The sequence below is a fragment of the Rhineura floridana genome, chromosome 3 (assembly GCF_030035675.1).
Source record: "Rhineura floridana isolate rRhiFlo1 chromosome 3, rRhiFlo1.hap2, whole genome shotgun sequence".
NCBI classification, from domain to species: domain Eukaryota; kingdom Metazoa; phylum Chordata; class Lepidosauria; order Squamata; family Rhineuridae; genus Rhineura; species Rhineura floridana.
In genome coordinates this window covers 200,651,546-200,666,902 of record NC_084482.1, presented here as the reverse complement: position 1 = coordinate 200,666,902, position 15,357 = coordinate 200,651,546, and the positions used below count along the sequence as shown (strand labels likewise).

The following is a 15,357-nucleotide window of genomic DNA, read 5'->3' as shown; positions in this document are numbered from 1 at the left end:
TTCAGTTCGCATATTGTGTTAGAAAGTGCAAATTAGGTGGGTTTGCCTTTAAATACAAACAGAATTGAATTTGGTTGCAGCAGCAGGGCAACCTTCTTGAAGCGCAGCTAGAGATAGCTCATCATTGGCGTTATACCTCTCCGTTTACATGACAAAGCTGGTGTCCTAAAGTGTGGTCCATAGCTTTGTCTGGGAAGCTAACACAGCAAAATTGACTGCTGGGGGAGGCAAATATACAGACTATTTTATAGACAGCTGGACTGGGGCATCACTACCGGGGTGCGGAGGGTGCGGACCGCACCCGGGTGACACCCTGAGAGGGGTGACACCCAGAGCTGCCCCGCCCCGTGCCGTTGCCCAGCAAAGGAGCCGAGAAGCACTCCAGGGCAGCGCAGCCAGCTCCTCTTCGGAGGCGGGTGGGCGAGACAGAAAGCAGGTGCCCGCTCGCTGGGGGTGAAGCCAGGACGGGCCTTCCACTGCCAGCCTGGAGTGTGGGTGCAGGGGCACGCACGCACGCACGCAGGAGAGCACACGCCAGAGGTCCGCACCCCCCTTTACTCCCGCTAGTGATGCCGCTGCATCTGGAGTCCCTTCATTGTGTTTATAAACAGGGATTCTGGGACTCTAGTCTGTTACCACTGAGTTCCTAGAGCTCCTTTTGGAAGGATTTATTGCCAAGACATCTATGGCCTCTCCTTGTTCAGGTTTTTTGATGGTGCATTTGTTATATGCGTGTTCTGCTGAACTTGAAAACCCAAATTGTATTCAACTAACTTTTACTCAGAGTAGACCCATTGCAATTAATGGGCCTAAGTTAGTTGTGGCCATTAATTTCAGTGGGTTTGCTCTGAGTAAAAGTGAGTTGAATGCAGCCATATTTATATGTATATCCATCAGTAGAAAAGACCTCCCCCATCCCTAAGTTGTAATCAGACCATGTTAATAATTAACATATTCCATATTTTTATTGTTTAAATCCAGTTTTCAACAAAATAATAAACACAAAACATATTATAAGGCGCAATCACACCTCCACACACACCCAAGCCTGTTGCAATGAGATTTGCAGATTCTCCCCTCCCAGAATGCATTTCAGTTAAAAAGAAAAGTGGAAGACTAAGGCTACATTCAGACATGAGGTTTCTTGTGTTAGTTGTACTGATTATAATGATAGTGCTTCTGTCCCGATTTAGAACATTCCTTTCCCTCTACGGTACCTGTCACCTTATGGAACTGGCTTTTTAACTGATATACCACCGTGTTGCGCTAAATTTCATTCACATCAGTGGGTGTGGTGTGACACAATAATGAATGTCATTGGCCATGTTGCTACTCCCCCACCCTTTCCACACATGCACTCTTCTGTTCCCCCATGATTCCCCCATGAAAACTGCTGGAAAGAACTGTATGCCAGTATATTGCCCCAAAGTTTGTCACTTTATTCCTGCAATTTTCTGGATTAATTGGATTGCAAACAATTTTTTTTCTGGAAGTAGTTAACACAGAAATGAGTGTTTAACTTTCACTATATTCTGCTAGATTTCCAGAAGTGATTTTTACGTCATGTAAAAGATCAAATAAAATGTGGAAATTATCAGGTAAGGTAATGTCAGGAAAACGGAATAAACTGCTGTCTGAATGCTGCCTAGGTCATGAATATGGTGGAAGACTTATCATATGATGGGCCTTAATTCCCGAGTAATAGGATTGGGCTGTACATAGCTTTATTTACTTCTGGCAGAGCCCTTGTGCCTTTAAACTTCTTAACAACAGGCAGAACTACAACAGTTTAAGATTTTCCCATTACTGCATTGATGGGGAACCTCCATGCCACAGGCCTAATTAGGTCTGGCAAGGGTCCTAATTTCTGCAACACCATTTTCCCCAAACAAAACCGGACTCTCTGTCAGTGCCAGTCAGTTGTTCAACACTGACAGCGAGCCCCTTTAAAGTTGTCACATGGTGTCATAATGATTGATAGGTGGGTGGCCCCAGCCATCTGTCCAAGCGATTGACAGAGGTGGGGGACGTCAGTAATGATCACTGCATTGCCTGGCCAGGCCCAGAAGCTGAAATTCTTCAAAGCACTTGACAGCACTGCCAGATACAAAAAGTTGGCACACTTAAACCTGTTACTAAGTGAAAAAATCTATTTACTTTGTTCTCTGTCTGTTTCTTTCCCTCCATCACAACAGACTCCTGCAGGAATGGAGGCCAGTGTGTAACAAAGGGGTCTGCACCCCACTGCCTGTGCCCCCCAGGCTGGGGAGGCTCACAGTGCGAGCAGAGGACAAGCCAGAATGGAGACAATTGCACAGATCAGGCTGGAGGGCACAGCTGCCAGGTGAGCCTGAAAGGAACAGAATCCGCCTCCTGGGTCTGAAGAACTCCCAAAAAGGGTTGCCAACTGAGGTCATGTCCAGACAACCTGTTTACTGAGCATCCGTCCTGATTTACTGTATTTGAACAAAGTTTGCAGGGAGCTTGGATGACATCTGCTGTTGAGCATTCTGATTTGTTTGCATGGAGCATGGTGACGTTGCACGAATCAAGAGTTATCCCACGTTTTCCACTGTGTATTCCCATCATTTTCCTTAAGAACATAACGGCATAAGAAGAGCCCTGCTGGATCAGGCCACATGCCTACCACAGCCCGGCACTTTGTTCTCCCAGTGGCCAGCCAGATGCCCCAATGGGAAGCCCAAACGCAGGACCTGAGCGCAAGAGCCCTCTCCCCACTTGCGGCTCCAAGCAACTGACCAGCTGCTGAGAGTCGCAGGTGGGGAGAGTTCTCTTGCGCAAGAATGTATTTATTTATTTATTTTATTTAATTTATATACCGCCCTAAGCCAAAAAGGCTCTCTGGGCGGTGTACATAAGAGATAAAACAAGCACAATATATAAATACAATAAGTATAACAAAATCAAAGATCAAAACAAACAATAACAAAGAACCAACAACGTCAAAATACAACAATAATGAAAATACGGATAAAATACACTATAAAATACAATTTAAAATACAATTTAAAATGCCTGGGAGTATAAAAAGGTTTTCACCTGGCGCCGAAAGGATAGCAACGTCGGCGCCAGGCGTACCTCATCAGGGAGACTATTCCACAGTTCGGGGGCCACTACCGAAAAGGCCCTAGTTCTAGTCACAACCCTCCGGGCTTCTCGATGGGATGGCACCCGGAGGAGGGCCTTAGATGTTGAGCGCAGTGTACGGGTAGGTTCATATTGGGAGAGGCGTTCCACCAGGTATTGTGGTCCCATGCCGTGTAGGGCTTTATAGGTCAAAACCAGCACTTTGAATTTATCCCGGAAACAAATAGGAAGCCAGTGCAGACGAGCCAGAACAGGTGTTATATGAGCAGACCTTCTGGTCCGCGTCAGTAATCTGGCCGCTGCATTCTGGACTAGCTGTAGTTTCCGAACTATCTTCCAGGGCAGCCCAACGTAGAGCGCACTGCAGTAGTCCAGCCTAGAAGTTACCAGAGCGTGAACAACTGAGGCGAGGTCGTCACTGTCCAGATAGGGACATAGTTGGGCTACCAGTCGAAGATGGTAGAAAGCATTCCGTGCCACCGAGGCCACCTGGGTCTCGAGAGACAAGGAAGGATCGAAAAGAACTCCGAAGCTACGAACCTGTTCCTTCAAGGGGAGTATAACCCCATCAAGAACAGGATGAACATAAGTTGGATTTTGCGATAAGAAAAGTGATGGGGAAAGGCCTTGCAAAGTGTGGGTTAACATTCACTTGACATGACATCACCTAACCCTCCCTGCAAACGAATCAGAATGAAGGCGCAATAGACAGGTCATTTGGAGGTGACTGAAGTTACACAAAAAGGGAGTGTGGAGAAAAAACATTTGTGGGCGGTATTCAAAGAAAGTGTCCTGTCGGCGCAAGGATTTCTGCTTGTGCAATGGGACTTTCCCCCCCTGCACACACCCTGTGGTCTCCCCAAATCCGCTCCAGACAGTTGAGAAAGCCCCTACAACAGGTTTGAGGGGTGTGTAGGGAGAGGAGAGGGGTAGCATGTTTCGCTGTGCAAGCAGAAATCCTTGCACTGATGGAACAATTCCCTTAGCACTATGTTGGTTTCCACCCTGTGATTTTCCACTTCAAATATGGTTGTTGTGAATCACCTCTGCATCTTTCCAGCTGCAGCAGTGCCTACCTAAGGAGAAGTGCCTGAATGGGGGAACCTGTACCAAGATGTTGGATGGATTCCGGTGCTTGTGCCCCCCGGGGACCAAAGGTAAGTGGGAGAACAATTTAACCATCGGCAGAAGAAGTGCACATTACACGCAGGCCCAGCGCCAGGAATTGGCCAAGTTGGGCAATGGCTGAGGGCCCAGGGGCTTGGAAGGGCCCCTCACCAGCTTGATCTGGCCACATAACCATGTACCACCCTCCCTTCTGGGCACAGATGGTTTTCAGTGGTGGGTGTTGGTGCCACTTTTATGAGAGCCAAGCTCAGCTCATAGCCTTGAGTTAACACGGGAGTATGAATGCCTGAGTAGGGGTAGGGGTTACCCCATTGTTCCACAAGAACAATGCTTTGTGTGCATGCTCTAGTCTAAGGCCTTCAAATGTGTATAAACACATGTGTTACCTTTTTCTCAGGGAGTTCCTCAGTCCTATGATGGCCTGTTGGAATATCCCCAATGCATTGGTTAATAAAGACTTATAATTGCTAAACTCAGAGTGGTTATTTTCCACAACAGGGTGCCTCCGGAAATGGCTAATCCCCCAGTCTCATTCTCCCCTTCTGTGACTATGTCGCCCTGCATCCTTCCTTACATGTCCTTTCCACCTTCCGCAGGTCCCAACTGTGATTTGGACCCCTGTTCCCTTCCTGGTCCCCACTGCTACCATGGGGGGACCTGCCAGGCTCAGCCTGAAGGATTTTCTTGCATCTGCCCCCCTGGGTATGTTGGCGAGCGGTGCCAAGGGGTTGTGGATGCCTGCTTCTCCCAGCCTTGCCACCGGCCTGGTGCCCATCACTGCCAATCCCACGAAGAGGGTTTCCACTGTTCGTGCCTATCAGAATACACAGGTGAGGGACGTGGAGCGCGGGAGACATGGGAGAGGATGTCTGCATGCTTTTAAGAAGACAGGTTCACCAATGCCTTTTAAAAAGAAAAGTGTACATGAGAAATTTAATTATTCTAGATTTATTTTTATTTTATTTATTTATTACATTTATACCCCACATTTCCTTCAAGGAGCTCAAGGTCACATTCAGACACAGTTCTCCCTCTCCTCATTTTATCCTCACAACAGCTCTGTGAGGTAGGTTAGGCTGAGAAGCAGTGACTGGCCCATGTACACCTAGCAAGCTTCACGGCTGAGTGGGGATTTGAACCCTGGTCTCCACTTATAACTGAAGCATCGAAATGGCCAACAATAACCATTTTTATTTTTTTTTATTTTTTTTCAATAATTTTTATTCAGATTTTCATAAAACATACAAGACAAAATCATAAAACATTCAAAGACAAAAAACAAAATCAAAAATAGTTAAACAAAAAGAAAAAAAGAAAAAAAAAACAAAAATAAAAAATAAAGAGTAAAATATTGACTTCCCATTTGTCAAAGATCAAATCAGTTATAAGTCTATAATATATAACAATCCTGTCTCTTAAGTCATATTATAAAATCACTTTCCTCCAGTAGTTATCTTACTTAATCATCAAATCTCATAAACATTACTTTATTCTTTCCACAAAAAGTCAAAGAGAGGTTTCAATTCTTTAAGAAATATATCTATCAATTTTTTTTTCCAGATAAGCATATCGATTAATCCATCTCATTACTAATTATGATAATCTTATTGTCATAACCATAGTCAAAATAAACATTTCAATTAATCCATCACATCAGAATCTGTTAGGTTCAATAATTTCAGTAGCCATTGTTCTATTATCTCTATTAGTTCCATTTTCCATCTTCCATCTTCAGTAGTCTTGTTAAGTCCAGTAATTTCAATATCCAATCTTCCATTATCAGTATTCCATAATAATCTTGCTGTCAAAGCCATAGTCATATAGTAAGAGTCTGATGGGGATTACCTCTATCCCAAATATTTTCTTGCCATCCATTCTGAATAGGTTGCTGAAATACTGCTGTAAAATCATATCTCTGTTCTTTTTTTCAAAATACACTGGGTCATCTCTTAAAAGTTTTTCCATTGTCACATGGCTGCAGTTAATTCCATAGATTTTCTCTATATTGGGCTCCATCACATCATTCCAGTCCAGAAGATTATCCATGCCATTGATAACTTTATCTCTAGAATCTTCATTCATTTCTTCAGAGATAACATTGAGTTCCAAACAATAGATTTTATTTCTAAAGTCCATAGACTCCAAATCTTGTTCCTGTTCCACGTTGGTTCCAATCTCCGGGATCTCCTCTCTCACAGGGACCCCTATTCCAGTCTCCAGGGTCACCTCTCTCACAGGGACCCCTGTTCCAATCTCCGGGGTCTCCTCTCTCACAGGGACCCCTTCCAGGGTCACCTCTCTCACAGGGACCCTTATATCTTTAATCTCCTGCTTCATTTTACTCAATTCAATTTTCATTATCTCAATCTCATCCATTATTTTCTGAAACATAGTTATTTCCAGATTTTCAGCCACTTTCTTAATTGCCATTTTAAAAGAAAAATATAGGAAAACCACTTCTTATTTCAGCAACAATTGGGTTAATACTCCAAACTTGGTGACATCACAGTATAAACAGAGCAGACAGCCTTATCTCTCCAATAGTTAAGTAAACAAAATGCAGTTCCCAGGATCGAAACAATTAATGGCAATCGTCAAGAAACAGATTCGTCAAAATAAAATAGACCAAAAAGAGAGTAGTCTCAAAACAGTATAATATTTTTCAAAATAAAAATCTGGAATAGAAATCCCTCTTCTGTGTATATCTTTAGAATGCAAATCCAGGACAGCTTTTTGCAACAAAAACAGAGATAAGCTATTAATTAGTGCGTAGCAGAGAGAAGTTATGGCTCCCCAGTGAGATGTCAAAAACTGATCAATCTGGCAAATCTCTTTTAAACAGCAACAATTTAAGTCAAGTAAAAGAAAAATATAGAAAGAAGGGTGCTTGCCTGTTAGTGCGTTCTCTCTTAGAAGATAAGGTGAACGTTCGCTTTATCAGATAGAGCTTGCTGTTAAAAATCCGTCCCACCTTCGTCGGCTGGACCTCGTCCCATAAATTAATGAGATCTGGTCGTCCCAACAAAAATAGGCTTTGAGGTTAATCTCTTCGTTTCTCCCTACCCGGGAGAAGTTTAATCAGTCAAAAAAAAGAAAAAATCTGACTGATATATCTGAATAAGCTTCTTTTGAGGCAGGAGCCCGTCTCAAAAGCAGGCACAGGCTAAGTCACCCTTCCCGGAAGTCAACAATAACCATTTTTAAAAATCACAAGAACCCCTTCCCCTAAAGACAGCAGATAAAACAACAAATAAGATTTTAAAAAACATTATTTATTTTCAATTTTTTCCAAGGCTCAGGGAAAAGTAGAGAACTGAGGTGAGTTGCACAGAGGGGACAAATTGCAGCAAGCAAACAAGAAAAACAACAACGCATCCCTTACACTTCTTTGTTTTCCTCCTTTCAGGGATTCTGTGTGAATCTTTGATTGACAGTTGTCAATCAGATCCCTGCCTGAATGGCGGAAGCTGTAGTGTCATGCCGGGTAACCCTCTTGAATTCATCTGCCACTGTCCACAGGTATGAATGGGACGGAGGGGCTGTAGCCAGATTGTGCGGAGGGATGGTGCTGCTTAAGTTCTGAAATGAGTGTATCCCAGCAGGTCATAAGCATGTATAGAAGCCATAGCCCTTGGCCTAAAATCTCAAATTACGGGGGCTGGGGGTTGTGGCTGGTAGGAAATAGGACACTGCAATAGGCTTGGGGGAGAAATTAAATTCAGTTCATAGTTTAAGGCGAACCTACTTAATCTGCATGTTTTGAAACAATACATGAACCAAAACACAGCCATTTTTTTAAATTCACCCTTCTCCAAATTTTGCAATGCAGTTTTCCAGGCAAGTAATGTGTACAAAAAGGCATACCTTAAAGGGTGATTGTGCATGCAACCTACAAAAATTCATCCTATTAGGGCAAATTGCTTTGCAAAAGTATGTACATTAGGCAAAATTTCATACAGAAATGTGTACACTGAGGCAAAATTCATTCTAAAATTTTCATGAGGACTTTAAAAAAAAATCACAAACTGATGTGGAAGCATGGTGGACTGAATTTAAGACTGGGAAAATGAGAAACGGAGAAAATCCAAAATTGAAAGATTTGCCCAACCTTACTCTGCAGTCCTGGGATGCTGTCTTGTTAGGCAATCTGTTCAGTCCAAGGATGCTTCCAGAATGGGTGTCTATTGTGGGATTGGTGCTCCTCATGCCTGCAGAGTCCACACAACGTCATGCAGCCTGTATTCCCCCAATTTAACCCAGATTTACCTTTTCTGGAGAAAGTCCAATGTCAAAAACATCTGTTGCCAACAACCCATTTGTGATACCTGGATGGCCCCATCTGGAAGCACCCGAAAACAACATCACAGGGAGGAGATGGGCGTAGTCCCCATCAGGGTAGACCCAGAGGGAGGAGGTGTTCCAGGCCTTGACCAGTTGTTGTGATGTAAGCACTGATGTCAGGCAAGGCAAGGTTCAGGCAGAACTCAGGCTGGATGCAAGGCAAGGGAGGACTTAGGAGGGGTGGGGATAGGATTTGTCCTTTTCATCAAATTGTTGAATGTAGATATGTACAATTTCTGGAAATTTTGAAGCCATGTGGGGAAAAACTGTTATCCCCCAGTTTGTTTGTTTTTTCAGGAGGAAGTGGAATTTTTTGGGGGGAAATGGAAAAATACGCAATCCTTTTTGTTAGCACTTTTTACAGCTTGAAAGTCCTTTAGGAACATAAAATGTATTGTGTATAACTTGGTTTGCCATTAAGTTATCACGTTTGGTATATTAAAAGGACAGTTTATTCGGAGAATAAATTACAAATTGAATTTGCTTTCTAATTTTTTTGTTATAAATGGAGCTACTCGCTGCAGAATTGTAAGGAAGGTAGCGTGCCTTTGGTTTTGCCCGTTTATGCGGCACAGGCAAAAAACACACCCAATAAAAACAGGAGAAACCATCAACATTATAGTAAAAAAAAAGAGAACTATTATGTATTCTAAAGATTATTACATCTCCTACAGTCCTCCACAGTGTCAAGCAGACATAAATCATTCATTGCTGCTGAAGGTACTGGGGGAAAGAGGGGCCAGGGGAGCGAAGGCTCAGAGAATACCCTGTGAAATCTAATCAATCTCCATTTCTGAGCCATCGCTATTGGCTTCTGCTTCTTCTGATTTGTCATCATATTTGTCATGGACTTCTGAAAACTGAGGGCTTGCTTCGGTTAGAACAAGTGCCTATTCACTTTCTCATGCCATAGTCCAAAATGTTGCAATTTTTCCAGTGTTTTGGAAAACAAACAAACAGCGCTTTTTGGGGAAACTTTTTTCCCTTTAATTTTTCAGGCCTTCACGTCTCAACTTGGATGAGCACTTTTTGTTTATTGTAATTTGTTTGTTGCTGCTGCTGCTATTTATTTATTTATTCCCATTTATGAATTGCTTCCCATGAGATATCCTAAAGCAATTTACAATATGGACTTACCATATGGGAGCCCATCTCTGTACTAAAGACACTGCTTTTACCATCGTGATAGATTTGCAAGGTTATCTTCAAATCCGCTGTCTTCTATTCACACTAGCAGATGTTCCTCTGGGAAGGACTAGTGTTGCTGTTTCCTTGTGGCCTCACCCTCTAATTTTACATGTTTACTCCCTCCGGTTCAAGGCTGAAGCAGGGATAGCACCTCAATGTGCAACTGACAAGAAAAAATGAATCTGACTAGATCCCCCCCTCCGCTTCTCCCTTCTCCAAGCCTGAGTGAAAGGCAAAGTAGGCAGTGGTTGTGGCAGTTTTGCAGGCAGCAGAGAGAGAGGGACTGGGTGATGGGGCATAAGAGAGCCCACCCACTAAAAAAACATTGAAGCAAAATGCCTACAAGGAAGGGCGCAGTGCAGCTGAGACGGTTTTTCCTTTCCTTTTTGCATTTATTAGAGGATTGGGTTAATACGGATTTAAAGGGGGAAACTGCGTGATAACTTCTGCTTGCCTGCAACATCATGTGAACCATGTGAATTACAAGGGGATGCAAGTAGCACCAGACACACACGAAATCGCCGTGTGGATGAGCCCTAAAGTAAAAGCCTATATAAGGCAGTTACATATAAAAGAACAGTCAAAACAACTGCATTTAATCAAAAATGTTTTAGCTGCTTTTGCACTTAATGTAGCCACAGGTTGATGAGACATCTTTTTGTATTAAACAATGAATAAATATAAATAGTAGTGATGATAATAATGGGTGGTATCCAATTATTTAGAGTAGATCCATTGAAATGAATGGACCTAAGTAAGCCAGCATGAGCATTGGATACAACCCCAAAACAATAAATTCTAATCACGCCGTCCTGTTTCCAAGACTCACATAAAATTTGTTGGAAATTTCTTAAGCTGGTGAGGCTAATTTTACAAAAGCAAGAAGCCGAACCTTTAGTGTCATCGGCCCAGTCCTGTGGAATGCTCTGACAACAGAGATTCAGCAGGCACCTTCCGTTCTGTTCTTTAAAATGCGTGCTGAAAACATTTCTATGTCGCCAGGCTTATGCAGGCAATCGAAAAGTTGTCTCTGCAGTAGTTGGTTAATGATTTCTGATTTTAAATTTTTATATAGCTTTATTGTGTACTTATTTACAGCGTAAACCGCTTTGATTTTTTTAATGAATAGTGGTGTATAAATGTTTTTATAAATAATATAAATGGATAAATTTTAAAAATGACCTTTACTCCCCATCTAGGGTTATGATGGAGTGACCTGTGATCAGCACGGCCCCCCTTGTGGCTCACTCTACTGCCACAACGGAGGGGTTTGCATAGCCCGTCCATCTGGGCTCCGGTGCCTCTGTATGGCAGGGTTCTCTGGGCCAGACTGCAGCCTACCCCCATGCTCTCCAGGGCCCTGCTCCACCTCCAATACTACCATGACCTCCGAGTGTCGACTGGTGGCAGGAGACGGGCGCTGCGACCGGGCCTGCAGCTCCCCTGAGACCAACTGGGATGGTGGTGACTGTTCCCTGGGGGTGCTTGAACCTTGGGGATCCTGCCCAAAACAGGAGCTGTGCCAGGTGGCTTTCCAGGATGGGGGTTGCCAGCACCGTTGCCATAGCGAGGATTGCCTGTACGACGGATTTGACTGTGCCCAGTGGAAGCTGTGCAAGTGGGTCACCGGCAGGGGTGTGCCGCAAGCGGGGGAGGTGGAGGCAGTGGAAGCTAGTGGCTCCAGGTTTTAATTCTAAGTTTCAAGGAGCTATCCAAGCTACTTTTAAGATCTGTTTTTATGATGTTTTAAAGTGTTTTAGTGCTTTGTTTGCCACCCTGGGCTCCTGCTGGGAGGAAGGGTGAGATACAAATTTAATTAATTAATTAATAATAAATACTGAAACCTATTCGCAGAAAACTGTACTGCTGTTCGGAAGGTTGGTCTAAAACCCAGAGCGGATTCACTGCCCCACTGACATTGGAGCCCCAAATCTCCACTGGCTGCAGGGGAGCCCGGAGATCCCCTCACACCTTTTGATCAAGAGGGCTTTTGAGTATGCAGTTGGATACAAAATGTGAAGTTGGGGGGAAAATTGTGTGGCTGGAAAGCACATTAGGCATGGGTTCTTATTAAAAACACCTCCTGTTTGGCCAGAACCTCCTTTTCTTCACCTTAATCTTTGAGCAGGTAACACTTCGTCACATCCTTTTAAATACCCTTAAAGTACTGCCTCTGTTTTTTGTACCCATTCCTGTCTTAGTGAAGACAGATTCACAAAAGAATCCCCACCGTTTAGTAGACAAGAACTACTGTGTCCTATGGTAAAGCTGCCACTGTATGCAAGGAACAAAGCATGTTTTGCGTTCATTTGGTGTTTTTTTTTAATGTGGGTTGTCTGATGGGGAAGCCCTGCTTTCCTTTGGGAGGGGTAGGGGGTAGGGAAGGAAAAGTCTGAACCTCCCAAGGTCTAGTGCTATATAGGTGAAGGAGAAAATGTTCTCTGCATCCCTTTCTCTGCACGATTCATCATGTTGTGAACCTCTCCTCCTCAGCCCTTCCTATCAGCAATATTGCCGGGACCACTTCTCCGACGGACACTGCGACAGAGGCTGCCATGTGGCCTCCTGCGGCTGGGATGGGGGAGATTGCTGGTCTCATCCTGCCCCCCTGGAGGAGGCGACATTGGGGCTGGCCGTCCTGCTGCCCCGAGAGGGCCTACTCCATTTCTTGTATTCCCTGGCGGTTGCCATGAAGACGGGAATACGAGTTCAGCGGGATCCCCAGGGCAGAGAAAGGATCTACCCCTACACAGGGAGGGAATTGCTTGGAAGCAGGAGCAATTGGACAGAGGTTCAGCCGGAGGCTTCTGCAGAGACCGTAGGGTAAGAGGGAGCCTACATTTCTCTCCATGCACACAACTCGGTTTGCTTGCCCCTCGTGCACCTTAGCACAAGCACCCTATATAACTGCTGGTTATGTGGCATTCGTAGCTCAGTGAGCTCATTACAGGCCTCTCCACACAACCTGTTCATTGAACATTCATCTTGGTTTGCTTGCAGAAAGCTTAAGTGGAGGTTAGACTGTGCCCAGTCTTTATTGAGCATTCATTCTTATTTCTTTTCGGGAAGATTATACAATGAGCCTTCATCCTGCATTCATCCCGATTTGTTTATGGGGTCTTTACACATCTCCCCATGAATCATTTGTTCATCCCACACTTTTCAATGCATTTCCTCATCACTTTCCTTACTGCAGTCTTTTTTTTTTAAGTGGATTTGTTGTGCTAGTGCGACAGAACACTTTAATCCACTCTAATTGCACAAACCTAACTTTCCGGTGTGCACTTGAATCCTTCTTGTAAAATACTGACTGATTTCTGATGGGATAAGTTCACGCATCGCTACTTCTGAAAGAGAGTGTGGGGAACCCAGCCAGACAAAAAAAGTGCTCCATTCCCTAGCTGAGGAGGAGAAGGGAAGCAATCATATTTTTTCTTAGGGTTTCCCGCCCCTGCAAGGCTTTTTATTTATTTATTTAATAGCATGCCCCATCCCCAAGACTTGAAGGAAGGCAGCAAAGCAAAGATCTGTAAAACAGAATAACATTCCTTGGAAACGGTTACATTTCCGCACCTTTGTCTGACTAAGCCCAAACAGGTTAGTCTTCCAAGGCTTCCTAAACCTGTTTGAGCTAAATTCTTTCCATTATTTGAAAATAAGTGTCGATATCTGAAGCCACAAAGCATAAACACCAAAGATACTATAATAGTAGTAGTAATAGTAATAACTATGGTCCGAATCTATGGTCTGAATGCACATGAGGCCACCACCTTGCTGAAGCTAAGTGGGGTCAGGTCTGGTCAGTGCCTGGATGGGAGACCACCTGGGAACCACATGTAAGCCGCCTTGGGTTCCATGGTGAAAGAAAGGTGGGGCATAAATGTAACAAACAAGTAAACAAATAAACTATAGGCATATAGATATATTTATTTATTGACTGATTTGATTTGATTTATATCCTGCCCTTCCTCCCAGCAGGAGCCCAGAGCAGCAAACAAAAGCACTAAAAACACTTTAAAACATCATAAAAACAGACTTTAAAATACATTAAACAGAAAACATCTTTAAAAACATTTAAAAAAGAAAAAAAGTTAAAAACATTGTTTTTTAAAAAAAAGGTTTAAAAAATATTAAAAAGCAATTCCAACACAGACGCAGATATATGAAAATGATAACATCACAGCAGTAATTAACTCTCTCTCTCTCTCTCTCTCTCTCTATATATATATACACAGTAGGGCCCCACTCATACAGCGGGTTACGTTCCAGACCTCCGCCTAAAAGCGAAACATGCCGAAAAGTGGAACTCCGTCAATAAAATGGCGCCCGAAGCTCGAAAAACGCCATAAAAGCAGAACAAGCGCCATGTGTGTGGGGCCTTACTCTAATTGAAAGCTGCTGTATTAGTGGGCCGCCGAAAAGCGGGGTCCTACTGTATATATATTCAAACCATATTAGGCAGACATTGCACAATACTATACAAATCCTTGTACAGATATTACACACACAAATCAGAAAAATGAAAGAAATATTACTTTGAATAGCTTCTGCAAATGTCACAGTTATTGCAAATTCTTGTTTTCTATCCTATTCAACATATCTGCTCTAATTTGCTACCTAAGAAAATCATCTGAGCCATCAAATAACAATTTTTGTAGCACTGCCAAGTTGTTTGTTTCATGTATAAACCTTATTTATCAACAAATTATATTCAATAAATAGATCCCATCTTTCTTATAAAAGGTTGCTCACTTACATGCTCAAGCTTTAACAATGTTCTGTCTTGCCCCCTCTATAATGAGTTTCTGCCGGGCCGTGAAGACCTGGCTCTTCAGGCAGGCTTTTGTAGTGGGCTAGATTTTATCGTCATTGTTTTCAGATTTTTAATGTCTTTTATATTTGTATGCCTATTTTGTACGTTGCCCAGAGTGGCTGGATAGCCAGCCAGATGGGCAACTAAGAAATTCAATAAATAAATTACTTCCATCAATAGGACTAAATTATCATTACATTCTACTACAGGACGATATCTATTATTCACTCATTGTAAAACAGGTGCAGGAAACCTTTGGCCCTCCAGATGTTGTTGGACTACAACTCCCATCAGCCTCAGCATGCATGGACAATGGCCAGGCATGATGGGAGAGTTGTAGTTTAGCAACATCTGGAGATTCCCCCATGCCTCTTGTGAAGACCCGAGGCACATCTGGATCGATGTAGGTTTCTTTTTTACAAGAATCCACACCAAAGTTCTTCAGCCCATTTTTGTGGCTCTAAACATCTGCCGAGAAAACCTGTTTCCTTTGTTCAGAGCTGGGGAACCTCTTTCAGCCTGAGGCCACATTCCATAGCGGGGAACATTCGGGGGGGGGGAGAGAGATGTGCTAGTGATGGGTGGGGCTAGAAGCAAATGTAGGCGGGGCCAAAGTGGGCAGAGCAAAGAGCAGGCAACATTCCAGCCATGCAAAGACTGGAGGTTTCTGCGCACAGGCACCTCTCTCTCCCCAAGAAAAGAAGAGGCATTATCACCATTCAAAGACACATTCCAGCCAGGCAAAAGCATTCACAGAGAGCACAGAGCAGGGCCAGTGA

At 43.5% G+C, this 15,357-nt stretch overlaps 1 protein-coding gene across 2 annotated transcripts in view; it reads left to right on the top strand.

Moving 5' to 3' along the window:
• NOTCH4 (notch receptor 4) overlaps positions 1–15,357 on the top strand; it is a 62,946-nt gene that overhangs the window by 23,761 nt on the left and 23,828 nt on the right. For both annotated transcript variants that reach the window (XM_061619551.1, XM_061619552.1), the window contains exons 13-18: positions 2,196–2,344; positions 4,169–4,265; positions 4,833–5,066; positions 7,643–7,755; positions 10,965–11,383; positions 12,259–12,588. In XM_061619551.1, coding sequence (XP_061475535.1) covers positions 2,196–2,344; positions 4,169–4,265; positions 4,833–5,066; positions 7,643–7,755; positions 10,965–11,383; positions 12,259–12,588 — 1,342 coding nt within the window. The remainder of the gene's footprint in view (positions 1–2,195; positions 2,345–4,168; positions 4,266–4,832; positions 5,067–7,642; positions 7,756–10,964; positions 11,384–12,258; positions 12,589–15,357) is intronic.